At 33.9% G+C, this 27,653-nt stretch overlaps 2 protein-coding genes across 3 annotated transcripts; both read right to left on the bottom strand.

Moving 5' to 3' along the window:
- Nucleotides 1-3,988: 3,988 nt before the first annotated feature.
- On the bottom strand, nucleotides 3,989-7,574 carry LOC126762385 (uncharacterized). Of its 2 annotated transcripts, none has more exons than XR_007667443.1 (3): nucleotides 5,404-5,546; nucleotides 4,791-5,340; nucleotides 3,989-4,350 (listed from the first exon to the last, which is right to left on the bottom strand). XR_007667443.1 is itself a non-coding variant. In XM_050479111.1 (3 exons), exons 1-3 carry the CDS (start codon nucleotides 7,365-7,367, stop codon nucleotides 4,132-4,134), a joined length of 333 nt encoding a protein of 110 aa, XP_050335068.1. In that variant the 5' UTR covers nucleotides 7,368-7,574; the 3' UTR covers nucleotides 3,989-4,131. The 2 variants fall into 2 exon arrangements, 1 of the variants encoding a protein (XP_050335068.1); XM_050479111.1 differs by lacking the exons at nucleotides 4,791-5,340; nucleotides 5,404-5,546 and adding exons at nucleotides 7,106-7,157; nucleotides 7,306-7,574.
- Nucleotides 7,575-24,764: 17,190 nt separating this feature from the next.
- On the bottom strand, nucleotides 24,765-26,920 carry LOC126762384 (uncharacterized). The gene is made up of 6 exons (XM_050479110.1): nucleotides 26,827-26,920; nucleotides 25,741-25,765; nucleotides 25,627-25,674; nucleotides 25,494-25,561; nucleotides 25,215-25,427; nucleotides 24,765-25,150 (listed from the first exon to the last, which is right to left on the bottom strand). Exons 5-6 carry the CDS (start codon nucleotides 25,425-25,427, stop codon nucleotides 25,004-25,006), a joined length of 360 nt encoding a protein of 119 aa, XP_050335067.1. The 5' UTR covers nucleotides 25,494-25,561; nucleotides 25,627-25,674; nucleotides 25,741-25,765; nucleotides 26,827-26,920; the 3' UTR covers nucleotides 24,765-25,003.
- Nucleotides 26,921-27,653: the final 733 nt, after the last annotated feature.

The following is a 27,653-nucleotide window of genomic DNA, read 5'->3' as shown; positions in this document are numbered from 1 at the left end:
AGTATGCCGGCGCAAGCCTTTTGAATGGCCTCTACGTCTGCAGTTTTCCGAAAAGGAAAAGGCCGCACGGTGCCATATCAGGTGAATACGGGGAGTAAATGGTTAAAATGTGATTTTTGGTCAAATAATCGGTCACAGGCGTTGATCGATGAGACGGCACATTATCGTGCAACAAACGCCAACTTTCATCTTCCCGATATTTGGGCCGAACCCGTCGAATACGGCGCACCAAACGCTTCAAAACTCCAAGGTAGAATACCGCGCAACGGACCGTAAATCTTTCTCAGAACTTTTCTCTCGAAAACTCGCAACGTCGACTCATCAGTTGTTGTCATCGTCCAAGCCTCTGCACCATATAGCAGGACGGGAATTATGAGTGACTTATAGAGTTTGGTTTTTGTTCGTCGAGAGAGGACTTTGCTTCTCAATTGCCTACTCAGTCCGAAGTAGCACCTGTAGCAAGAGTTATCCTGCGTTGGTTCCAAGATAGACGAAATCATCTACGACTTCAAAGTTATGACTGTCAACAGTGACGTGAGAGCAAAGTCGCGAGTGCGACGACTGTTTGTTTGATGACAGGAGATATTTCTTCTTGCCCTCGTTCACTGCCAGACGCATTTGCTTTGCTGCTCACCCATTTACTGATATTTTCTATATAGATAATGTCCAAAAATTCGGTACCAAGAGGCTTGAGTTTTCGTTGGACGCAAACAATTTTTGATCGTAAGGTAGCAGAAACTAAAGGCATTATTCGTGAAAAGTTTTATCCCGTTATATTCAGGGGTGTTGTGGAATCCAAGACAGAATTGCTTAGCTGTCAGAATTGCAAAGCAATTCTGATTATCAATGGTGTCACAGAATCTGATTGGATTGTCGTCTTTTCGAACATACGCAAAACCAATATTCGAACCAGCTGTTTACTAATGTGACAAAACTTGCAAATGAATACATTTGGATGCAATCCTATTAAAGTTTTTAATGAGTTCCGAATTAAAGAAAGATTTTAAGTGATAACATTTGTAGATGGGAATTAGAAATATTGTTGAAGCTAGAAGGGAAATAATGACCGAGCGATATATGAGCCCTTGGGCAGAAAGCGAAAACTTTGACTCGGTTTTTCATTTTTACGATTTTTCTTAATTGGCGGGCAGGATTGAAAAAAACTAAACGTATGGAATTGGGGAAAAATTTATTATCTTTGGCATTAAATTATCTTCTATTTAAACTAAACAAATTAAGAAAATTTAAGTTTGATATATATATTTAAGCAACATAAAGTAACATTTTTTTGGTCAAAAACCACTTTTTAAAAAATTTAGAATTTTATTTTTTGAAATTTTCCTAGTTTAACTTGAATATAAGTTATTGACAAATATGAATCTCTTTAAATTTTTTGTTTCCGACAGAAATTGCGACCTGCGTACTTTCCGCCGTCCGACAAATGCATACGCGAGATGCATCGGGCAATTGCTTCCCTAAGGCAGAATATCAAAGAATTCGTATCCAAAAAATTTTCGGGTGATGTTTAAATATAGAACTATAAACCCTAAAAATTTCGCTTTAATCAATTATTTCTTTCCCTCCCAAAAAAAAAGAACATCAAGCCTCTAAAGCGGCTCCCCCCCTTAAATATCCGCATTTTTTCCAAAACTCAATAATTAAAACATTTCGTACTTTATTCATATGTTTTCTTCCATAGAAATAAAGATAAATCAATTCGTAACAATAAAATAACTCGATTTCTTAACTTATAGCATTGACAGACGGCAGCGTTAAACCAGATTAATTGCATTTTTCGGGATTAATTCAGGAGTTACCACAGCAAACTCCGTTGCTGAATCCAAAAATAACTCTCAAAATTTTAGGGAGTTTGTGAGATTTTCGTTGGCAACATTGTTAAAAATGGCCAATTTTCATCTATTGTGAATAATATAATATCAATAAAACTTCTATGTTATGATGCAGTTTTAAAAATAATGTGTTGATATGCTTTTGTAATAAAAAATGGTTTGGTAAAAATTGGTCGGCTAACAACCGTAATGTTTATCTTCTATCAATTTTCATTGAAAATATTATAAAAAGGACAATGAGCTGTTTATGAGAGTTTCAAACTCGCATAGCTGCCGTCTGTCACCTACAAATTTGGATCTGATTAAGTGCGCAGTTAATCCGGATTAACGCTGCCGTCTGTCAAGGCTATAACATTTCAAATCAGTGTGCGACTATCTTCTTGCTTTGTTTCTGACAGCAAAACCGATAAAATTGGTTTCTGTGACACCCAAAACTGATACAAATTCAGTTTCGAATATCAAACCAATAATGTCTGAATTCATGACATCTACTGCTTTTTTTGATCGGTTTCAATTCTGATTCCGACAACTATCAGACTCCACAACACCCTTGATTAATTGCAACTTGAGAGAAGTGAAAGAATCAAATAGAATTTAACAGGCCTATTCTGAGAAAACCTCACAACTGGTTTGTGAGGTTTATTTTGCGAGGTTGGCTGTGAGGTTTATTTTGTGAGGCTATTCTTGCTCAAACCTCACAAGAGAAAAGCACAAAAGCCTCACCACACGAGTTGAAAACCACTTTGCTTTGAACCAGCTATTCAAACAAAAAAAAAAACACAACAAAATTGTGAAATGGACAACCAAGAATACTGAGTAATTTTGCAAATCTGGTAATTTTTCTGGATATATATTAATATCATTTACTTCTAGGATTTCAAAATGTGAAAGAACAACTCAGTAGCTGCTGCAAGATTACTACATATTATTTAAACACAAATATATTTTTATTCGCACATGTATTAAATACATACATATTTACAAATAAAAACTTGTCCGAATTATTTAAACATAAATGTGTATGCATATTAGGCCGGGTCGATTTGTATGGGTGGAAAAAAACCAAGAAAGCGGCTAGCAAAAACGAAAACTACAGAAAATTCTAAGAAAGTTTTGCCAAGAAACCATGGGTTTAAAATTAATTTCCAGTTCGCGCAGAGCGACTAGATTTTAAGGTCATACTTATTAAATTGTACTCAAAAACCTATACTTTCATAAGAAGCGATCCGGAAAATTGTGCTTGGTTTCTTCGGTTATAATGAGAGTTTGTGCTTCTATGTATGCAGCATACAGATATTCCCATATTTTTTAAAAAATTCTAAAATTGTGGAAAATACGGTGGATCGAAAATAAAATTTTATTATTGTAATTAAGTTTTTAAAAAAATAAATGTTTTTGTGGTGCAAGTTACAGACATTGGTTTTTCTGCTGATGACTGGGAATCTTTTCTAGTTTTAGTTTTTTTAGGATTTAAAGTCTTTTTTGGATTCCATGCGACTAGTACGACTTTCTATAGTTACGGCCATGATATCGTCTCTATTCTTTGTAGTAGCGCATCGGGAAACTGTTGTCAGAAGCTGTACACAACTCTCAGTTGCTTGGGTATGACATGGAATCCCTGGGTCATGAAGCGGCGGATCATCAGACTCAATAAACTGCAACAAGTGTTCATATGGAATGTTTGCTGAGAATGGAGGCTCAGACAAAACACTGTCATCATCTAGGTCAACCAGATCAAAGTAGTCTGAGCATTCAAAATTTATTGCGAACATCTTTTCTCTTATCATAAAGCATTGCCAGTAAAATATTTTCAGGATGAGCGAAGTATGAATTATTTTGGATTACAGTGTTAACAATTTCTCGCAGTGTTGTATGGTAAGAGTACCGTACGATTGCTTTTTTTTGTTGTTTTTTGCTCAGCCACGTAAAAAAAAATAAGTTACACAAGCCTGCTATTATTGCATTAATTGCATGGCATGCTGTTATTTTAAAACTATAGGTTTTTGAGTACAATTTAATAAGTAGTAGCTCAAAATTTAAAGTCGCTCTGCGCGAACTGGGAATTAATTTTAGACACATGGTTTCTTGGCAAAACTTTCTCTTTTGCTAGCCGCTTTATGCGAAAAAAATTCGATCCGTCCTAATGTATATGTCTTTTTTATTCATACTTAGAAGGTAGTAAAATGTACAAAGACGGTAAGTTACATATTTATTGTTAATAGACAAATACTTATAGTTATAATAGATAACGCCTTTGGAAGAATAGTTCCTCCATTCTATTTCAATAAAGTAATTGCAAATTTCTTTCAACAAACATAATCGATTTTGCATTGGGAGGTTTGCTTTCACACATCGCAAATTTGTGAGGAAATTTTGAGTATTTGTGCTTTTGAAATCGCTTCAGCATACGGAAAGCCGCACAATAGTGAGGGTGGTGATTTTTGTGAGGGTATGAGAATAGGCTGTAGGCTGTACGTCCGGCCGAAATTAATGTCCGTTTCTAAAATTAAAAAAAAAAATACAAATCCATATGTTATTAAAATCAATATAATAAGAATAATTACACAAACCAAAAATTATAGTTTTTAAAATTCATGTTTGCGTAAAAAAAGTAAAACTAGAAACTAATATATTTGTATACAACTTAAAACTAATATACGATTAAACTTATTTATCATCGAATTCATTTATCCAAACAAATAAATATTCTTATATTGGCAAGCTAGCTATTTTAAAAATTAATTGTGAATTGAAATGGCATATCAGTTTGAATTATAAGTTTACGCGCAGTGTTGCCAACCTCAAAAAACTAAAAAACCACAACTCGCCTAAAAAAAAAAACAGTAGAAAGCGGTAGGTAAAGAAAAAAAGGCAGATTTCATAATTTTGCTCATATGTACAATTAAATAATAAACAACTTTCTTAAATACTAGAACTCACATCAATTGATATATTTATAATCACAGCAACATAAAACAAAAATCTAAGTAAAATTATTTTTCAGTTTCATTTTCAATTGCCTCATCTTCATTATTTTCACACTCATTTTTATTTTTAAAATCATACATGTTTATGTTGAATTTCTTCATGTGCTTTTCTGTGGCTTCGAATGAATAGCAATCAGTTATTTTGGATTTAGTGTGCAATACTCCTTTAATAGTTGTAGTCGATATTCTATTGCGTAATTTGGTTTTCATAATATTTATAGCAGAAAATAACCTTTCCACGGCGGGGCTGCTATGTGGTAGGCACAAAAGCTTCTTTACCAATTCACACAATGTAGGGAGTGTTTGAGATTCGTCTCCATTTCTTAATTCTTGTACATGTTTCCAAAAGTCGATAACATCGGGAGTTTTGTTTTGGTCGAAAGAAAAATCGACATTTCTTAACATTCGCCATTCTCTATCCAGTTCCGATATATTATTTGAACAAATCTTTGGGAAGAAATAATGTAAATCTGCAATGGAAGGGAATTTTTATGCTTGACGGTCTTTGTCGTCAAAAGGAAACCATTTTAATATCTGTTTTGCAGCCTCGATATAAAACTCCTTACACTTTAAGTAGAAATTTTTCAGTTGTTCTTCCTCTAGTTCTCCTAATTCTCTCTTTCTTCTGATCAAATTTGGCACCATTCCACCAACGTATATAAGTATGTTGCATCGGTAAATGTTTCTGCTCACTCGAAAAGTCAAGGTTTAATATTTTAGTTTCTTTTGCGTGTAAAATATTTTGTGCTTAATTTTTTTTCTCGTTCGTGTGTATGCGGTCAGTATTTTGTCGTATAGTAAATATAATTTCGGAGTCTCGGATTGCATTTCTTTATTGAGATCGGTAAATATAGGTAATGCAAATTTCAAAAACTCCAGGTACAATTCAGTTGTCGGTTCGAGAGCCTTGGAGGGAATTGATTGTGCAGAAAGTAATCTATCTACATGAACTGCAGCTTGAAAATACAATTTTATAGCTGGTAATTGTTCCAGAAGCCTATTTACTACCTCAATAAGCGACAGCCATCTGGTTTGGCTAGGGTGGAGTAATTTGTGTGGTTTAATATTTGTGAATGCTTGAAATGAAATGTTACTATTCTAGCGACAAGCGCTAAATGTTTTATCGTAGATTTATCTGTGCTTTCGTCAACAAGTAATGCAAATCAACATCTCTATTATATTTTCATCAGCTGTCTGCCCAGTTACATTAACAATAATAGCTCTAGCTTTTATGCGGCTTATAGATAATTGTTCGGCAATTTTCGAATCTGGACATACAGCGCAAATCAATTTATTCAAATGAGATGTTATGTTAAAAGACAGATTATGCTCAGCAATAAAGCAGGCAATTTTTACTTCACCCGCTTTAGCTGCAATTTTTGTATCTTGTGAGTTGGAAGCTGAGGTAAACATTGATGTCAGTTTTTGGTGTTTTTGTAACTTCAAACTATTCTTCGCGTGTTTGGTTGAATCTTTGTGTCGTAGCAGTTCGTGTATACCACATTTTCTGTCGCAATTACGCGCAGAACAAAAGAAATAAGTCTCATCTTTAGTGCTCTTCTTTAACCAGCCTTTGAACCTATCATCTTTTAACCACGAATTTACGAATTTCTGTTCATATTTCACATTTTTCTTTTTTCAGTCGATGAATCACTACTCATTTTATCAAAAACTTTGTAATTATTATTTTTTCAAAATAGACGCCGCAATTCAAAGAAACTGTTCAAGGTGTTGTGACTTGTGACTATAAAACAATACCTACGCAATACAATAGGCGTGTAGGCTACACGGTCGGTGTAGCTGTTATTCATAAATAGGGATTTCCCCGTGCGTAAAAATATAAAGAAGATACTGCCATCTAGTGTCAATGCGTTTTATTACGTAGTGGTTTGTCATTGCGTTTTATTGCGTAGTGGTTATCAAAAAATGTTTGCATAGTAGTGTATTAGGTGGCGCTGAACGCGAAAAACAGTAGAAAATTGGAATGAAGCAGAAAACATGGTCATCAATGTGAAAACAGCAAATCTACTGTTAAAACAGTAGGGTTGGTAACGCTGGTTACGCGGATCATTTGATTTAGCAGTTAAGATCGTAGCTTCAACCAAATTGGCAATAACGTTTTCACTGCTAACAGCAACATGTTGCAAGAGTATAATATTTTTTGTAGCACCAAAAGATGAATAAGGCATACATTAAATGTTACTTAAGTATATATTATCGAATTACATTTCTTTATTTTGTAAAGCTATTACTTTATAACTTACTCACCTGAATTGATTTGTAATCCTCAATATGATGATCTAGGAATGCTCCAAATTGTCTGTAATATTAAGAGTTTTAGTTTTATAAACAGCATACAAACCACAACGCTATCTTATTGGTCATGTCTACTTTACCATTTTCTATATATGTACATATGTATGTATATAAAATAAATTAAATATAAAATTATCGAAGAACGAACTTACCTCTTCAAAATCCAATTTGTTTTCTGAAAATGCACTTTTTTCTTCTCCTTATACATATACATATTCGCCTTTCCTATTTTAGCATGTTAATATTGCAATATGTTTCGAATGACGATAGTTTTTCTCTCTATACTTAAGCTTTCTCCAAGTTAATTTGAAATTTCAGAATATTTAACCGTGTGGGTGAACAGCTAGAAATGTTTCAATGTGTTTGTGCAATCTGCCACCTCAGTCTGGGCAGGGTATACACTTATATGTAATTACTTAAGTAATACTTGACAACATTCCTTATCAAATAGCACAATTTCCTACAGTTCACGAATGTGTATAAATAAATATCTGCTTTTGGCAATTGATTCAGCAATACTAAAGTTTGTTCTGCTGCTCAGTTGCCGCTTATAACTTTTGGAGCAACTTATTTTCAGATAAACTATTTAAATTTATTTCCCGAAAAGTTCCATCACAAATTATGTAAGTAAGTGTTTAAGTAATTACGGAAAAATTTATTAATGTCAGAGGTTGGCAATGACGTCAACCAGTTTTTAGACGTTTTTTTGCAATATAAAATTTAAATTTCTAGTAATTTTAGGGCCAAAATTTTTCGAAAATTTGTCATTGTCATTTATTGATCGAAGAAAATTTTATACTACGATCATAATGTTGGTCAAGTTTAAGTATTTGTTCCGCATAATCGGTCCTATATGAGCAATAATATCCCTAAACTTTATTTTCCAACGAGTTATTCAACATACACCCGGTAAAAGTAATATAATTCCAAGTTCTTGAAATGATTCGGTCTACGCAAGCTCATCTCTGGGAGGCTACAAAGGCTCTTTAAGACTGTTCGTACTGCTAAGTATGTTTGCAGATTTGCTTATGGAAATAAAAAAACTTTACATAATAATTTGCTACCGATACATTAAGTGAGACTTTGAAAGTTATCCCTATAGTAAAATTTATTCCTTAAAAAAACACCTTATATGTATTCGTTTCCTGTTTGTTGCTATTATAATGAAGTTTAAACCAAAGAATTAATTGAAACTCACCAAAGAAACTTGTCGAATAGTTGATCACTTTCTATTTCATTGGCAACTTTCATTTCAAAGAATATTTTTTCTTGCTTTTGTTTCATCCCAATTATTACAAGTTTATTGCGTTAAATTTTAATTAGTTACAAAGGGTATCATTTCAGGCCTAAAAAAGAAATGATGGTCTAGGACCACACTTTCAATTAAGATTGCTTAAGTCGCGCAAACCTGGAAGCAAGATCGGTAACTGCATAACCAGAAATATAGCCATAACCCATGTAAAGGGTGATCTATTTCGAGGTTTCCTATTTTTTTAAATAAAAAATACAGAAAGTTCTAATTTAATGGGGAATATTTATTATCATTCGAAAGTACATTCTTTGGCATTTAATTTTTGAAGATTATCTCTTTCAGATGTTGGTCGCGGCTACGTCTTAGATGGTTCATCCGTTGAGTCCAATTTTCGATCTTGGTGGTCAATCGACCGGCTCAAAACGTGAAATTATTTGCTCAACGAAGTGTTCTCTCAATGAATACATTGATTGATAAGATGTGTGGGAAGTGGAGAGGTCTTGTTAAAACCAAATGTTGCCGAGATCACGAACTTCAATTTCAGGCATCAAATGGTCGCTTACCATGGTGCGATAACGGTCGCCTTTAACGGTTACGTTTTCACCGGGATCTTTTAGAAATATGAACCGATGATTCCGTCAGTTTTTTCTGGATGAAATGGCAGCTCTTGAATTTCTCCAGGTTGCTCTTCGTCCCAAATGCGGGAATTTTGCTGGTTTACATACCCATTGAGCCCGAAATGGGCCTCACCGCTGAACAAAATTTTGTCCGTCCGTGCAAGCTGTAACTTGAGAAAAAATTGAGATATTTTAATGAAACTTCATACACGGGTTTTTTAGTACAAAAAAAGTTCGAATTCATTGATGGGCCACATAAATCGCCATTAACCGAAAACATATAAAGTACCATAACTAATCACTAAATTAAGATATAAGACTGTAATTTGACACAGAGGATCGCATCAGCAAAGGGCACTTTTGATGTACATGTCTCTTAAAGCGTTTAAGCTACAAGAACCAAATTTGCTAAGAAGATATCTAATAAGAACTTCTACCGTCAGGGTGAAAATGGATAAAACCGGAGGATAACCCCTCTCACTCCCCATGTAACGGAACCGTTAAAAACTACTAAAAGCGAAATAAATCAATAGCTAAATACGCCAGAGACATTAAATTTTACCCACGAGATGCTATGAGAGGGCTTTATGGGAGCCGGTGTAAAAATTGGAAAATGGAAATTTCAGGACCTAACACACCGATTTCGACAAAATTTCTGCATGTGGCATTCTTCTTTTCATATTTCTTTGCCACATAGCGAAAATGGACGAAATCGAAGTACAACCGCGCCTACTTACCATATAGCACAATTTTTAAATCCACTTGATTAGTTCAATTTTCAGTACACAAATCAAGAAGCAGTTAATATAACGGGATTAAACTTTGCACAAGTTTTGTCTTTAGTATGTGCCACCTTATGACCAAAAATTGTTCAAATCTAACAAAAAATGTTCCAGAACCTTGGTACCGAATATGTGAACCCCAGTACCTATAGTTGATTTTTGATCGAAAATATTGGTCAATGTGTGTGATATACTTGTATAATTGAAAATCAGAGATAGTCTTTTTCTGACAATGGTATGTCTGTATGTCAAAAATGGGTTGAATCGGGCCAATACTTTCCTTAGCTCCCATATTATCGGGTGACTTTGTGCATACATATGTGAGTTAAAGCAATGAAAATGAGAGAGCGTGTTTTGCTCATAACAGCGTAGCTTTGTGTCTAAAGTAGATATGTAAATCTGAGCGAAAACTTGACCCATCCGCTATATAATAAATTTTTCGAACTTCCGGCTGACTTTACTATTATGATTAGTTTTTTAGTATGTGACATGTTAATAGTATGTGGTATTATGAAAAATAGATAAAAACTGGTCGATACTACCCCAACTTCCATATTCTACTAGTATATAAAAATAAGTCGGGTTTTCTTCCCTGACGCTATAACTCCAGAAGGAAATTCAGAAAAAATTTCAACAGAAAAGCGGAAAAATCTTTTGTACATCTGATACTTAGCATGTACTACAAACCAATATTTTAAGTAGAACTAGTTTGCAAGTACTACATATAATGGTTTTCGTTTTTCTAACAAACCCTATATGGCTGTCAGTATATGAATTATATATAGTATATGTAGGTAAAAATTTCTTAGATTCCGTTCATCTGGTTAAGGATTTATACCTTAAAGTATTTCCCTGGCTTTGATTCCAGCAAGTTGCCAGAGCATAAAATGTTTGGTTAGCCCTTCTTTGCGTACGTAGTCTATTCGGTCGAATATTATCTAATAATGAATGCTGCGTCTCAAGATGGGTGATGATGATGCGAATAGTGTGTTTAGTAGGCCAATTATGTTGAGCATAAGCTGAGCGAAGCGTGTACACCACATTCCTTACAGAACATGAGTTTTCGTAATAAAGTCCAAACATTTATAAACGTTGTTCAGGCGAGATCCATGATGAAATGCAAAACAATACTGAACAAAAATCACATGACAGCTTGACACAACTCACGCGTGATCTGTAAAAAAGGGCTATTGAAATAAAAAATACTTGTATCCCCCGTTATTTTATGGTAATTTTGTTGAAGGAAATTGGCAACATTCGTCGTTGGGCCCTGGGCTAAGGTATGAACCGGACTGATTTCAAAAACTTTGCTTATGCATCAAAAAATCATTAACCAATTTCGACCGATTTGGATCAACGTTTCCATATGTCTAGATTAGTATTTGAGTCATGTTTTATTTGCATAAAATTGTTATTTTTTGTAACGAAAAAGATGCTACGGACATTGAACTATATGCCGTTGGGCGTGGTTATTACCCGATTTCGCTCTTCTTCAACCCGTGTCGAGAGTACTTCAAATTTAATAGAAATCGGTCGATTCGTTTATGACATATGAATTATAAAGAACTATAACCGTATTGTGGGCGATGGGCGTGGTTATTACTCGATTTCGATATGCTTTACCTGCATCTGCGACAGTTAGTTTTTTAAGGATGTCGCCAAAACTTCACTATATGCAAATAATTTTCAGATATCTGCAGGCTCTCACATTTGAACCACTGAATTAGAGTTTCGGGCAAATTTCAGATAAAATTGTAGAATTCACGATAACGGAAAATTCAATAAAAAATTCGTAGCTACCTGGGTGGCAAAAACCATTACTCCTACTGATTTTCTATAGAAATAAGAGATTTTACGTACCACAAGAACAAAACAAAACAAAAAATTAGCACGTAAATACACACACATTAACACATATATGCATACATACATGCAATTTGCAACATTGCCACCGCGTATTGCCTCAAGCGCAACAACCAGATGCTGCTCATTAATGCAGTTTCCGTCTCTCTGTCGATGTGTTTACCTTCGGCACGCCTCCTATTTGCCAGATGCCGCTCGTTAAATTCTTTTCGCATTGCAATTCGACGCTGAAGTTGGCGGTTGAGTACCACTTGAGTTGCAAATCGAAACAGTTCTTGTTGAGTGTTAACTGGCGAAAATGAAAAAAGTGTAGTTCCGTTCCGTCGATGCCGAATATTTTTCTGAATTTTTATTCGCATTTCCTTTCTCTTCTATCTGTTGCGACTGAATAGTTTAATATTAGATGAAGAAATTTGTTTGGCGAGGGTTGTATCGGTGGGAAGGTTGGAGGCAGGCTTTCATCAAGGTCGCTAGAAATTCATCTTCACTCCCTTTATTTATGTTTTTGAAAAGGTAAGATCCAATAATTTTCCTTTTCCTCTTTCTTATTATAATAATGACTTTTTACGGCAAAAACTTAATTTTTTTTAATTGTTTTATTTAGAAAAATTTCAGAATTTCAAGCTGAAAAAGCTTTTGGTGAGTTATCAAACTTGTACAAGGTGCTTTCCAAAGTAAACAGGACTTTTTGAATCTAGCGCCCCTGGTGGCGCCATCTAGTTATTGCATTTTTTTCAAAGTGGTCGTGAGAACATAAATGACGATCACCATGTGAGCCAATCAAAATCCGTGATCACCGGAAATTCCATCGAAACTGTGCGTGAATTCATCAAAAATCAACCGAAATCCTCATTGAAATTGATGGAAATGGAATTGAACATCTCCAAAACATCGTTTTATCGTATTTGGGCTTACGAATGGTGTGTGCACGGTTTGTTCCGCACAAATTGACTGACGACCATAAATTGCTCAGAACCCAACCTTCGAAGGACGATTATTTGACCAAAAATCACATTTTAACCATTAACCGCTCCCCGTATTCACCTGATATGGCACCGTGCGACTTCTTCCTTTTCGGAAAAAGGCATTTGCCCATGAAAGGAAAGCGTTACGCAGACCTAGAGGCCATTCAAAAGGCTTGTACCGGCATACTGGCGGCCATACCGGCCAACGAGGTAAAACAAAAAGCAGCCGTGCAAAAAGCTGTATTGAAGCAGAGGGAGACAACATATTTTGAATGAAATAATTTTGAATACAATAAACTGATTTTGCCGAAAAAAGCCATTTGTTATGTTTTTTTAAGTCCTGTTTACTTTGGAAAGCACCTTGTATGAGGTCGCGCGATAGCCTTGTTTAACTTGTAGTGGAATTGATCAATTCTGTCTTCTTCCATTTGAGGGCATCACTCACTTTGTTCAGCTGATCACAATACGGGGCATCTCGACAGGATAAAATTTATGGCATACTAAGTGCCTAATCTATTGCTATTGCCATTGCCAAACTATATGTGGGCATTTGTTACCGTAACATAATCATTTGCGCAAAGGCGTAGGGTAGGTAGCTGATGTAGCGCATGTTTTGAGCTCTTGGACTGTTTAAATCGTTTATGTGGAAAATAAAAAAAGGATAAAGATCTTTTTTTACAAATGTATTTCTGGGAAAAATAAGAAGCCATATTTTTGGACTACTATATAATATTTGCGGTATAAATTTTATATACCAATTATAATAATAAATTTCAAATAAGCAATGATATTTTGATTTATGCTTGTAAAAGTTTATTAAATTTAAGACTTAACTCATTCCCAACCCAGTTTGCATAATTTTTCTGGAAATTAACAATATTAAACTAAAAAGGGAAAATTATGCGAGTACTATCCATAACCCTAGATATAAAACAGCAAACGCAAACTGGCTTCTTTTTTCTAAGAGATTAGAACTAGAAGTAAACCGATACCCGTATACTGATAACGTTAATAAAGAGACGGCTAACATAACTAAAGCTATTAGGCGAGCAGCCAATGTAAGTATTCCGCAATCTAAACCATACAGGAAGAGACATAATACCTGTTGGTGGACAAAAGAGCTGTAAGAACTTAGAAACGAAAAAATGAAATACTGGCATGCTCTAAAAAACAACTTAACCTTACAGAATTTGCTCAATGCTCATAAGAAATGTAATGCTCTTTTTCGCAAAAAAGTAAAAGAGACAAAAACTTGCTCTTTTGAACAATTTACGGCTCATATCAACCCAAACACTCCAACACAAAAGGTTTGGCGAACAGTAAGAGCTTTTAAGGACAATCCCACCTCTTGTTACATTCACTCACTTAAATCTTCTACTGGAATTATAACAGATGTACTCCAAATTGCAGAAATATTTGCCACTTATTTTGCATCGGCGTCTGCAGATGTACAATTTTCAAGTGAATACATTTCTGAAAAAAATCGTGTCCTCAAATCGGTATACAAGGTGAATAAAATTTCGAAGTCTGCTCGTAGTCTTGAAGAAGAAATTACACTGTTTGACCTGGAAAATAATCTTAAAAATATTAAAGAGAATTGTCCTGGCCCGGACAAAATCACCTATGCAATGATTAAAAATGCACCTCTGGTTCTAAAAATTCGTTTAATTAATTTATATAATTTAATCTTCAAAACTGGTGTGTTTCCCCACTCTTGGAAAAAATCAAATGTAATTTGTATTCCAAAGAATATGAATAAGAAAGATGACTACAAAAATTACCGTCCTATCTCGCTTTTATCATGTCTAAGCAAACTGTTGGAAAAATTAATATCAAAACGTATACAACTTTTTTTGTTTCAAAACAATCTAATAAGTAGAAAGCAAACTGCTTTTAAACCTAGGTCAGGCACGTTAGAGGCAATAATTTACCTAGACCACTTTCTAGCTAGTAATTTATCAACTCGAAATCACTGCTCTGTCATAAGTGTTTACAAAAGCCTTTGATCGTATAGGTGTCCACTCTATACTCAATCAACTTGATCAGTGGAAAGTTGGTCCAAAAATCTATAACTATACAAAAGCCTTTTTATCAAACAGAACTTTTATGGTCAACGTAAACGGATATAAATCAAATTTAAAGAAATTAGAAAATGGAGTACCACAGGGTTCTCCCCCATCGGTGACGTTATTTCTAATTGCATTTGAAAAAATTAATGCTTTAATGGGAAAAGTTAATAACATATCACACTATTTATACGCGGATGACCTCTATTTTGTTTCGAAGATTAATGATGTAAATACTTACATTCATGATTTGGAAAAGTTGTCTACTTTATTTGCAAATTGGTCCTTAACATCGGGTGCTTCTGTTAATTTTTAAAAGTGTAAGCACCTACATATATGCAAGAAGCGGAACTGCAATCTTCCAGATCCAGTATTTCATAATCATTTAATAGAAAATGTGCGCTATCTTAAAATCCTTGGAATAACCTTTGATCAATAACTGACTTGGAAATACCAAATTGAAGACTTATGTCAAGACCTCTCAAAACGTATAAATCTACTCAAAATCATATGCAGCATGAAAAGTGGTGCACATACAAAGTCTCTATTAAATATTATGAAAGCTTTGATATTGGGGAAAATCTACTATGGCCTTATTATATATGGCAAAACATCCAAACGCTGTCTGCAGAAAATCAAAAAATATTACCACATGGCAGCGCGCATAATTAGTCTCGCGTTTCGAACAACTCCAATTGCAAACATACTTTTTGAACTGAAACTCCCTACTATTGAAGACTGCATTTTTAAATTAACTGGGAATAAAATATATAACTGCATACAAAACTCGGATAACATCCTGTACAAAGACTTTAAGGCTTTAGCTCACTCGAAAAGATACTAAAAAATTAATTCTACAATCTCGGAAATCCTCAAAATGGCAAAGAAGATGGATATACATTTTTCGAAGCTAAAAACTTACAAAGTTTTCAGTCCTCCCTGGAAATCTGCAGAATCTCTTTTCATCTCCAGTGGATTTACCAAAAATAGCACGAACCCACTTGCTTTAAGGCAACTACATGCTGAGGAAGTGCAAAAATGGAAGCAAAAGAACTGGCTAATTTGGTACTGTGATGGTTCAAAGAAAGTTGAAAACACTTTTGCTATTACAACAGAATCTAAAGAACTAATCAAAAATGGACTTTTGCCTAGCTACACCGCTATATTCACCTCGGAAATTACAGCAATTGAAGAAGCTGCAAAATTAAAACCTAAAGGCTGTAAACTAATAATATGCACCGATAGTCTCTCATCTATAAACGCTTTAAAATCTGCAAATATTAGTGATATTCTCACACGTAGTGTTAAGGAGACTCTCATACGAGGCAAAAATATAAAAATTTTATATACGCCAGCGCATGTAAACATTACGGGTAATGAAAATGCCGATCAATTAGCAAAAGACGCACACTCTCATCCTACTTTTTTATTAAATAACTACACCGAAAAAGATATTAAAAGGTGCCTCGCAAACTTCATCAAAAAACAACGTGTCTCTAATTATGAAAACAAAATTAATGCTCATTATAAAACTATGCACCAGTTATCTCAACAGCATGGCAGTAAATCGAATTTTAAAACAAAACACCAGCAACTTGTTTTGATGAGACTTAAACTCGGCCACACAAAATTAACGCACGGATATTTACTTTCAAAAGATTCACCACCACTTTGCATGAACTGCAATGATACCCTGACCATGCAACATCTAATAAACTGCTACAATGACACATCGCAAAATGTTGATTTGTATACCTCTATAGCCACACTGGACTACGTAAATATAAGAAAACATCTACCTGCTATATTATTAAAATTAATTTAAAATTGAAATGTTTATATAAGTAAATTAATATGTACTAAATGGGACGAAGGCCTAAGCAGCCAGTTCCTTTTTTTTCTAGTATGTTTGTAAATTGATTTACAAGTCATATTATAATAAATAAATAAATAAATAAATAAATTTTTTGGAAAATTGTTATTTTGAAAACGTACTTTATTTTTATAATATAACACAAACGTCTTAATACTCGCTCTACTAAATTTCATATTACCGAAATGAAAATGCCGTCGGCATACTTACATACATACATAAGTATGTGCAAATGGGATATGTTGCCTCTTCGAAATTTTCATAGAAATGAAAACTGCGCTGTCAAACTGCTGAAGTGACAGCTTATTACTTTCAATATATGGAATACTAATTGGTATGGAGTTAGTATAAGATAAATTTTATCCTGTCGAGATGCCCCGATACAATTCAGAACTAATCGTGGTATTGTCGGGCAAAAGATCAAAGTAATCTATCCCTTTAAAGTCCCACCGAACAGACAACATAATCTCTTTTTATGACTATGGGCCTTCGAAGTGGTTTGAGCTGGTTCATTCATTTTAGAACATTACTACTTGTGCTTTACATACTTGTAAACAACCCAGTTTCCTTGGCCAGTAACAATGCGGATCACTTCTTTGACGTTTGATAAGCAAATTACAGTCGTTAATGCGTGAAAACAACTTTCGTTCTGTAAAAATAAGAGAAACCCAAGCTTCGAAATTGATCCCAGACGTTTCATGTGCTTATGAACAGTCACGTTAAAAATTATAATCTTTCAGCAATCTCTTGAGTTTTTCGACCAAAATCTTTTTTTATCCACTTCGGCTTCAAGATGCCTTCCAGGATGTGGTGCATCCTCAAGCTCGAAATTGTCGGAATGAAATTTTGCAAACCAATTTTGGTATTGGCGTTGAGTCAACACTCCGTACATATCACGTATTTTTCGCCTTGATAACTGTTCAAAAATGAACATGAGCCAAGGGTTACCATTTAATATTTATTATAAACACATACATATGTATACAGTCCACTAATATTAAATATCTCCCTGCCAACCATGAACGGGTAAAACACCAGATAATCAGTGGATAAGCCTGTGGGTAATCAATAGGGTAAACATGTGTACTTTACCATAGGCCGAGCGAATATTCTACCCACTCACGTACGTATACATGTGATCATACATCTTTGTTGCGCTCATTCAGCAGTGTCATATAAAAAAGTATATCTGTCCTGCTCTAATATCCCCAATCGACGGCTGATGCAGGGTTGCATTTTATCTTTTTAAATAGCTGATGCAGGGATGCATTTTCTGATTCCTACTTTTAAAATTTCTTAAAATTTCAAACTAAATTTTTTAATTTTTAAAATTTTTATTTTATTTTTTATATGTTTACAAAAAATGTGTAACAGTGTATATAAATAAAAATATATTTAATTAAAAAAAATGTATTATTATTGATACCGGAAAACAAAAGACAAATATCTGAAAAAAGATTGAAACCAAATAAAGGTTATTAATACCTGAAAATAAATAATAATTACATTGAATTTGTAATATCTAAAAGAAAAGATTAATATAAACTGAAAAAATAAAATATATTAAATACGAATAGAATTTACTCTGAAAGCAAAGATTAATTAAATAAAAATCATAATAATATCTGAAATAAAAGAATAATTTTATCTGATTATTTAAAATATAAAGCAAACATTTGTTTTCACATGTTATATTGGATTGTGCAGGCCGCCTTAAACGCATAAAATACATATGTACATACATATGTATGTATTTATTTTTGCGTATTATATTGGACTGCGCAGTCCAATTTCAAAGTACACACACTTTTTTCACATACTTACTTAACAATTGATATTTGCCGCTTCTGATGATATAGCTGCTGCTGCTACTTCCAATTCAGTTCTGATTTCCAATGCTATATATATAAAATAAATGAAGTAATTTGTTTCAAAATGTTGTTAAAAATCACATAAAATTCATTTACAGTATTTTTCGGATATAAGAGCCGAGCGAAATGCCCAAAATTGAAACACTTTATCCGGGGAAGTCTTATATGAAAACCCCGGATAATAGCACTTTTAGGGCTTATATGAAAATCCCGCTTTATGTACCTTTTGAGGCTTATTTAAAAGTGCACATATGAAACAACCACTTTTTTAAGCTACGAATACGTAAATATTTATTAGATACTTTTTAAAAGTAATTTAGTATATGTATTCATCACTACATAGTGAACAGAAAAAAACAAGTAAAATTCATATAAAAAACAAAACATAAAAATGTAAGGAACAAATGAGATCTTTGTCGCCCATGCTTGAAAAAATTTTGCACAAAACGAAGTCTTAAAAAATTACATTTTTTTAAAAAACAAAGTCTTAAAAAATTACATTTAAAAAAAAAAAATGTTATTTTAGATTGGAAGACATCTCATTATGGAGAATGTCTCCTTCCATGCTTTCTAATTCAGAAATGTATTTATTTTTTGGCAGGAAGTGGGCTCTGAGGCTGTGAATGCAATACAGAACTTCTGCAAGTGACGGTGTTTTTAGCATTTCCTCTTCATCTTCAGACCCGTCGTTATCAATTTGCAGTGGATCTGCTTCTACATCAACAATGGAACTGACAATTTCCTCATGAGTCCAATTGCCATAGCATGCAATGTCGTCATCACATACAATATACATTTGTATGTTTCAAATGAGCTTTGTGTATTTGCATCTGCCAGGCTCTCAACGATTTTTTCTAATTGTAATTGCAATTGTATCTTCAAATTTCTGATATAAATTAAATGTAGTTATAAATTTTTGTCTTTCTTTTGTTACCAGCCATCCTGTAAAAAATAAACCCTAATAAATTTTGCAAACATAAAAATTACTTCACTTACACTTTTGCCAAACTTTCACATTTACCGCCATTAATCAACAAACGTATGTTTTTACAGACTGTTATACCGCAAAAAAAAAATCAAATAAGTGTTGTCAGATTTTTCATTCTTATATCCGGGGATTTTTGTATGGATTTCTTTAAATGGCTCGCACATTTTCAATATTATAAGCGGGGAGACCTTTTAAACGGGGAACACATTAACCGGGGATTTTTCTGTATATTGTTTATGTGGAATTTTTTGTGACCTGAATTCATTTCCTTATAAGCGGGGAAATCTTTTAACCGGTGGGCTTATGTCCGAAAAGTACTGTACTTACCTTCTTGTAGTACGAGCCTCCTTTACGATGGTACGATCACGAACGACATGAGTCTTTCAATCGTTTTTTTTTATTACCCTTTTTGGGATTTTCTATTGTCACTATTGACAATTATGTTTTCTCCTTCGCACTCATTCAAATAAATCAAGAAATGAAACAAACTTTTTTCATCGCATTTAGGTAAACAAAAAATAACCCGAAAATGTGCGTTGGTGTTAGTGTATAGAGAAAAAATGTGTAGTTGTATTGGAATATTTGTCACAAGACGGCTACCCGCTTGGTAGGCGGGTAAAAAAAACAGATAATCAGTGGGTAAGAATGTGGGTAATCCATAGGGTAAACATGTGTACTTTGCCATAGGCCGAGCGACAATTTTACCCACTCACGCACGTATACATGTGATCATACATCTTTGTTGCGCTCATTCAGCAGTGTCATATAAAAAAGTATAGCTGCCCTGCTCTGCATTTTCTCTTTTTAAATAGCTGAAGCAGGGTTGCATTTTTTGGTTCCTACTTTAAAAATTTATTAAAATTTCAAACAAAACTTTTTAATTTTTAAATTATTAATTTTATTATTTCTAATAAAAATATATGTACATAAAATTGTAATTAAATATATTGACGCTAACATTTCATAACTAAAAATATATGTAGGTTTCGAATAATTAGAAGTGTCTTTATTGAAAATTGAAAAGCAACTGTCCGTCAGTCGAGTCAGCGTCGCGTCCTTGTTTCGTCAAGTTTTAGTTGCGTGCGTTAAGTATGTAGGGCTGCATTTTATCGTAATTATAATGTTGTTAATATGTCACTCCTACATTACTCCTACGGTCCAAAGCATTTAGCTTTTAGTTTTAAACCCGAACCATATTGAGTCCTCTTAATTGCTACTAGGTCACCTTTATTATACGACGTTTCCTGTCTTCTTTTGGAGTTAAACGTTTTCTTATTCTTCTCTTGTACCTTGGAGATGTTTTCTAAGGCATGTTTTCTAATATGGTTACCAGGGATAATGGGATGCCCAACTTATTCCAGTGTGAGAGCGCCTCAAAATAAGCGTTTTTTATAACATTTTCCATTTTGGCCACATCGAACAAAATAATAATTTTTGGGCATTTAAATTAAAACAAATTAATATATGGCGAAACTACTTAAATCCTTTTTTATGATTTTATGATATATTAAAACAACTGACTTTCGATCTTTCAATACTTAATAAGGTGAATTAAGCCTGTTAGTTGTCAATTAATGAATGTTTTTAATCATTTGTAATAGAAAATGAATTCTATTATGCATCAAATTACAAAACGTTTCATGAAATATGTTTAAATTTCGCATTTTCTTTGATTTTCATTGTTTTAAATTTTTATTAACGATTTTGAACGGCGGCAACAAATTTCTCCGTTCATATATATTTTTGGTTTAATTTCAATCTGGCCGTTCCAGTCATTCCAATTGCAAAACGTCAAAACCTACCCAATGCAGTCAACTGTCAAAGTTCGGTAGGTGAGCGGCTCTCACATTTCCAGTGACAGGAGAGTTGGGGATCTCTTTATCTCTGATGGTTACGTTCAGCTTCTAACTCCTCAACTATCGACCTATCTAATATTTCTTGTAGCTCTACATCAGCAGCTGTCCGCGTGTCTAACCCTGTGCGTATCTTGAATGGTGCGAAGCTCGTGCTCCTTGAAGGTGAATTATTAATTAAGCGTTGAACTCTATCAACGTGTTTATACCAGTTTTGTGGGTTGTTGTGGCACAATTTAGTTAAAAGCGGTAGAATAATGCGGTGAATACGTTCGACCTGCCCGTTTCCACGAGGAACGCCGGTTGCTATAAGGAGGTGCTGAACTCCTTCTCTATTGCAGTATTCCTCAAAACACTTTGCCGTAAAAGCTGTGCCCCTATCTGTAATTATCCGACGGGGATTGCCAAAGATAGATGCCTGTTTTTCTAGCCTCTCTACCACGGATGCAGAGTCTGTACTTTTAGTTGGGTACAGCCACACAAATTTGCTAAACGCGTCCACTACAACAAGCAAATGGTTATACTTTTTATGCGTCAACTCCATTGGGCCAACGTGGTCCAAATGATAAGTACCAAGTGGTTTGTCTTCCTTATCTATAGGAGTTAGTAATCCCTCTTTTTTCCCTAATTTTGCCTCTCCTATAATGCATTCAATGCAGTTCTTAACTACTTGTGTAATTTTTGATCCAATATTTGGAATATAAAAAGTTTTTTCTATGTAATCCTGCGTCTTCCTTGCCCCCCAGTGCCCCTGGCGATGAGCCATGCGAATAATTTCTTCCTCCATTGCCTGTGGAACTACCACCAACTCCTTAACTGGATCTTTGTATAGTACCCCACTTTTTAAATAAAAATCCTCATAAGTATCTTTTTCCAAAATTTTATATACTGCCCTAACCCAATCATCGCCTTGTTGTGCTGCTTTCAAACGCAAGCTTAGTGAATCTTCTAGTAGCATAGTAGACATTCTGCTGAGTGCATCAACATGTTTCATTTTTGACGCGGACCTATGTTCAATAACATAATCAAAATCTTGAAGGTACCATGGCCCAACGTGCTATTCTAAGAGGAACGTCTTTCTTTTTTATGGTTAGCGCGAAAGCATTACAATCAGTAACGATCTTGATTTTCTTTCCCATAATATAAATTCGCCATTTCTTCAACGCCTCTATTATCGCGAGTACCTCCAGTTCGTATGAGTGGTACTTTTGTTCTTCTGGTCTGGTTTTCCGACTCATATACTGAATGGGGTGCAACTGCTGGTCCTCAACATCTTTTTGTAAAAGAACACCACCATATCCGTACATGCAGGCATCTGTGTGTATCTCAGTTTCCGCGTTTTGGTTGTAGATTTTCAAAACCGGAGCTTTAACTAGCGCTAATTTGAGCTGCTCAAATGCTAGAAGCTGTGCTTCATTGAACTTATATTCGCTGTCTTTCCTTAGTAAGTCGCTTAAAGGCTTTGCAATTACCGCGTATCCCTCGACAAACCTTCTAAAATAAGACGTTAAGCCTAAAAACCTTTGCAATGATTTCTTATCACGAGGTATTGGATATGAGTTTACAGCCTTTACTTTATCTACTGAGGGTTGTATACCTCCATTCTCAATTACGTACCCTAGGAACTGTATTCTTTTCAATAGAAATTGGCACTTTTGCCACTTTATCTTTAATCCAAAACTCTCTGCTCTCTTTAAAACAATTTTCAACTTTTCCACCCCGTCATCCTCATCTTGCGCCGGAATGATTATGTCATCCATGTAAACAACAATTATTCCCTCTTGGACTAAATCACGAAAAATTGCGGAAATAAATCGGCAAAAAACAGCGGGCGAATTGGAGATTCCAAAAGGTACGAAATTGAACTCAAATTGTCCACTGTGTGTTACGAAAGATGTGTACCGTTTGGAACTAAGTTCCATTGGGACGTGGAAAAAACCATTAGCTAAGTCAAGCGTTGTGAAAATTTTTGCCCCTTGAAGTCTTTCTAGCACATCATCAATAAGAGGCATGGGAAAATTGTCCCGAACAATTTTTTCATTTAATTTTCTGAAATCGCAACATAATCGTTTTGTACCATCCTTTTTTGAGACTAGGACTACTGGTGAAGCGTATTCAGAAGTGCTCGGCTGGACTATGCCATCTTTCAGCCAAGTGCTGACTTGGTCATCTATTGCCTTTTGATCAATGTACGAAACTCTGCGCGGAGTTTGATAAATAGGAACGTCGTCAGATACAATAATTTTCATTTGTACCTCGGATTTAGAGTTGGGTTTTGGATCATACTGTTTAACCATGGAATATACAATAGAACGCTTTCTAGCCGACAAATGCGTTAAGTTCAAGGAGGAAACAGTCTCATCGTCATCTAAATCATTTTCTAAACAAAGAGACGTGAACTCCCGTGCAAGAAGATTAACTCTATTACATTCTTCCCTATTATAAGAAACGGATTTCGCGCCATCAATATTGGTAGTAGTTTTTACTCCAAAATCTTTCTGAATTTTTCTAGTAAACTCGGCGGAGCCTTCTTCAAACGCAATATTTGCTACTTTTAGGATATCATTACCGATAACTGCTTCATAGCGTAAGTCAATGCTTTTGGTAACATGAAAAGTAACCTTGATTGTGATATTGTCTATTTCTATTTCCTTAGTTATACTGCCTATTGTGTTTAGCTCACTTTCTTTAATACCGAGTAATCTACGTTTGTCGTTGCTTAATTGCGAATACCCCATTTTTTTTAAAATGTCATACCTCAGTAAGCTTAAATCGAATCCTGTGTCAACCATGGCGTTGACTATAACACTGTTTATCTGAATACGTTTAAAAATCAAACCACTGGTCTGTCTCCAAGGTGAATTAAACATAGCGTTAACTACACTTTTCTCTTTTTTTATTTGCTTGCCTGCACCAATCTTGCACTCAAAACTTCTGTGCCCTATCTCTCCACATTTAAAACACTTACTTACCCTGCAAGACGGGTAGTTGTTAGCAAACGTGTAAACGAGTTGTTATTGTTCACTTTTGCATTCGTTAAAATATTTGTTACTTTTGTTCAGAGAGTGGGAAAAAAGTAACACATAGCTATTTAATGTTCAATGGTTATCTCGCTCTAACCAATGGCAAATATCGCATGCTGCCTTGTTCTAACAGAATACATACATTTGTTAGCAAATCTCTTCACAGTATGTTACGGGTAACAAATTCTTTCGTTAGCGCAAAGCTTACCTATGTGTTATTGATAACAAAAAGTATTTGTTACCCGAATATCTGTTAGTGTTATTATTTTGGTTATCAGTTTGTTACCTTTAACATGTAATCATGTTAGCAGGAACAAGCATTTCTGTTACCCATTTGTTACTTCTAGCAAATTCAATTATTTTAAATAAAAGTCATTTTTTTAATTATTTTGCTTTATTTAATAATAAAATCAAAATCAGATATTAATTAAATTAATAATATGCCTATTATTATTGCATTCGGCAGAAAAATTATATACAAATTATTTGAGTATAAAAATTATAATTGTAAAAATTCATATTTTTAAAAGTAAAATTAGACACTTCAACTTAGAACTAATATATACAACTTAAAACTAATATGTACAACTTAAAACTAATATTTACAACTTAAAACTAATATATATAAGTAATAATAATAAAACTTATATTAGTTTAGCCCTTAGTTTATGTTTCTTCTGTTTAAAACGATTGTGGCTTAAGGCCACAAATCTCCGGAGCTACCCACATATACTGCTTTTATCCTTGTCAGGAAATAATGGTACATTACATCGTCTGAAAACAAACCACGAAGTACGCCGTCCACACTGCCTTTTGCGCCCTTTGATTTCAATATTAGCCGCATCTGTAAAAAAAAATTACAGTAAATTATATTACAATCGCATAATATTTAAAAACGAAATATTTACCATGGCATCCGTGCTTTCCTTTTGGGAAAGTTTGTCTTCCACGAAGCGCACGTGCTTTTCCGATGACATGGGCAGTTTCGAAGCGAGCTCCACGTAATGCTCGTCCTCCAAATCACCGGTGATGCGGCTAATTGAATGGTGCGTCTTTGCCGCTATGACGCGGCATTCGCGCAATAATTTACTTTGCGCCTGCACCTCGGCCTTCACTGGCATCTAGAAAATTAAAATATAAAAATTAGCTTCTGTTTTAATTTGGTACTGTAATACTGCGTTACTTACTTTGTCTGTTAGGGACTTCTCAATGGCAGTGAGACGGGTCTCAATAGCATTCAGCTTCTGGATTATATCTGAAAAACATAAATGTATTTTTATAAAACAAATACTAATGTATTTATATATTAATACATTATACCTGCATGGCCGCCAGACGATGGTGACGGTACCACAATTTCTGATGGTTCTGCTGGAGGAGCGCAAAGAGGTTTGAAAAGGTTTTCTTATTTATTATTTAAAACTAAAACTTAACTGATTGATAGGATCCACGTCGAAAACTAAAAAAAAAAAAATATTATATAATTATTATATAAAATTAAAAATATTAAGTGGTCGTTTAATTAAAAAATACAATATAGCAACAAATATTACTTTGATAAAGATTTTTGATTTGTAAATACTTACCAATAGTATATTACAGGAGGAAAATATAGTTGAGAAGTGTCTTTTTAAAAGAGAATATCTATTTCTTAATTAATTTTTGTAAAATGAGAAAACATTATAAGGGAAATATTTACTGATTTACCGAAAAATAGTATTTCTGTTTAGGACACATAATTTAACCCTTTTTTACTTGCGACATATCTTTTTGAGATCAACATCCAAGTAAAGAAGTTGTGTATTTCAGCACTAAAGAAAAGACTATATAAATAGTTTAAAAAAATTAAAATGTAAATATCCTTTTTTGAAAAGACACTCCTCATTTGCTTGAAGCTTGAAAAAGTTTAATTTTAATTTAATTTTTAAAATCCTGCTTAGGAGCAGAAATGCGTATATGTATGTTTATGATGAAACACTATTGTTGTTTTTATTTTAAACAATTTTAGATATTCTGCATGCGAACAGATATCTTGGACGAACAAATGAACATTTTTAATTATGGAGGAGGTTATCCAGTTCAAGAATTTAAATATTCGAGATATTTGCGTTTAAAGGTGGGTTTCCAGCTCTCAAAAAAAGCAAAAACTTCATATAAAAAATCGCTTATGAAATGATCAAGAAGTTTTCTGGTGTAAATTAATTTTACACTTACATATATTTCGCTTTTTATGTTCACTAGCACTTCACTAATTCTGAAAAACCTCTTTAATCCGACAATACCCATTTTATTCCCGAAATCGTGGGACGGTATTCTAAAGTCGGCACAATTATAATTGTAACCGCACAACTCGTTTCAATTTAGATTTTAAATTTTTTACATTTACACATGTATGTATGTATATACATACATATATATGTAGATATAAAGTACAAATTACATATTTCACAAAAATGCATAATCTATAGCAACTATTTGAAATAAATATGCGCTATTTAGCTTTACTAATTTAAAACTTACTCTCTTATTTGTTTGTTGTACCCAATATATTTGAATCCTCCAAATGTTTTCTGTAATATTAAAATTTTTAATTATACACACAACATTCAATTCACAATGCTTACCTTTTTCTCCTAGTTAAGCCTTTTAGTTTCTCTATACAAAAGAAATTAATAATATACATATGTATATATAAATAATATAAATTAATTATAAAGTATCAAATTATCAAGTAACGAACTTACCTCTTTAAAATCCAAAATAAACTGCGCTTTTCGTTTTCTTCTTCTTGAAAAATTGGGCATTCGTCTCTCCTATTCTAGCAAGTTAATATTACAATATGTTTAGAATGTCGATAGTTTTTCTCTATCTTACTTACGTATTCTCCCATTCAATTGAAAATTCCAGAAAATGTAACAGTGTTAGTGAACAGCTGAAAATGTTTCAATGTGTTTGTGCAATCTGTTACCTCCGTCTTGCAGGGTATATTGCTTATTAGTACCATGACAATCTTTTGCGAGATGTGTCGTTGATGAGAATTTATAGCATTTCTTCTTGTCGTCACCACTTTGAAAATTTAAACCCTTTGAAGTACCTTGTGCATACTGCGACCTGTTTAGCGACTGTCGCGAACAATGCACCTTTTCGTAAACCTGCAAATTCACTTTTAATTCTTTTATTGTTTGTGTCTGGTATAAAATGGTTTTATTCAATCTTGAATCCCCTCGACAAAATTCCCTATTAAACTAACCTCGTCCATTTTAACTGGCTTCGCAATTTCCATAAGCGTGTACAAATATTTCTTAAATGACTCATTGCTCTTTTTACGCCTATTTTGCAACATGCGA

Source organism: Bactrocera neohumeralis, chromosome 6 (genome assembly GCF_024586455.1).
Source record: "Bactrocera neohumeralis isolate Rockhampton chromosome 6, APGP_CSIRO_Bneo_wtdbg2-racon-allhic-juicebox.fasta_v2, whole genome shotgun sequence".
Lineage (NCBI taxonomy): Eukaryota > Metazoa > Arthropoda > Insecta > Diptera > Tephritidae > Bactrocera > Bactrocera neohumeralis.
Note: the sequence above shows the minus strand (reverse complement) of the source record. Positions and strands in the feature narration are given on the sequence as shown.

Excerpts from the sequence above, each read along its gene's own strand:
- LOC126762384 (XM_050479110.1), bottom strand. The coding sequence starts at position 25,427 with ATGCCAGTGAAGGCCGAGGTGCAGGCGCAAAGTAAATTATTGCGCGAA. Across the intron at positions 25,151-25,214 it reads AGGAAAGCACGGATGCCATG|ATGCGGCTAATATTGAAATC; the intron begins GTAAATATTTCG and ends TTTTTTTTACAG.
- LOC126762385 (XM_050479111.1), bottom strand. The coding sequence starts at position 7,367 with ATGTATATGTATAAGGAGAAGAAAAAAGTGCATTTTCAGAAAACAAAT. Across the intron at positions 7,158-7,305 it reads ACAAATTGGATTTTGAAGAG|ACAATTTGGAGCATTCCTAG; the intron begins GTAAGTTCGTTC and ends TTAATATTACAG. Across the intron at positions 4,351-7,105 it reads AGGATTACAAATCAATTCAG|AAACGGACATTAATTTCGGC; the intron begins GTGAGTAAGTTA and ends TTTTAATTTTAG.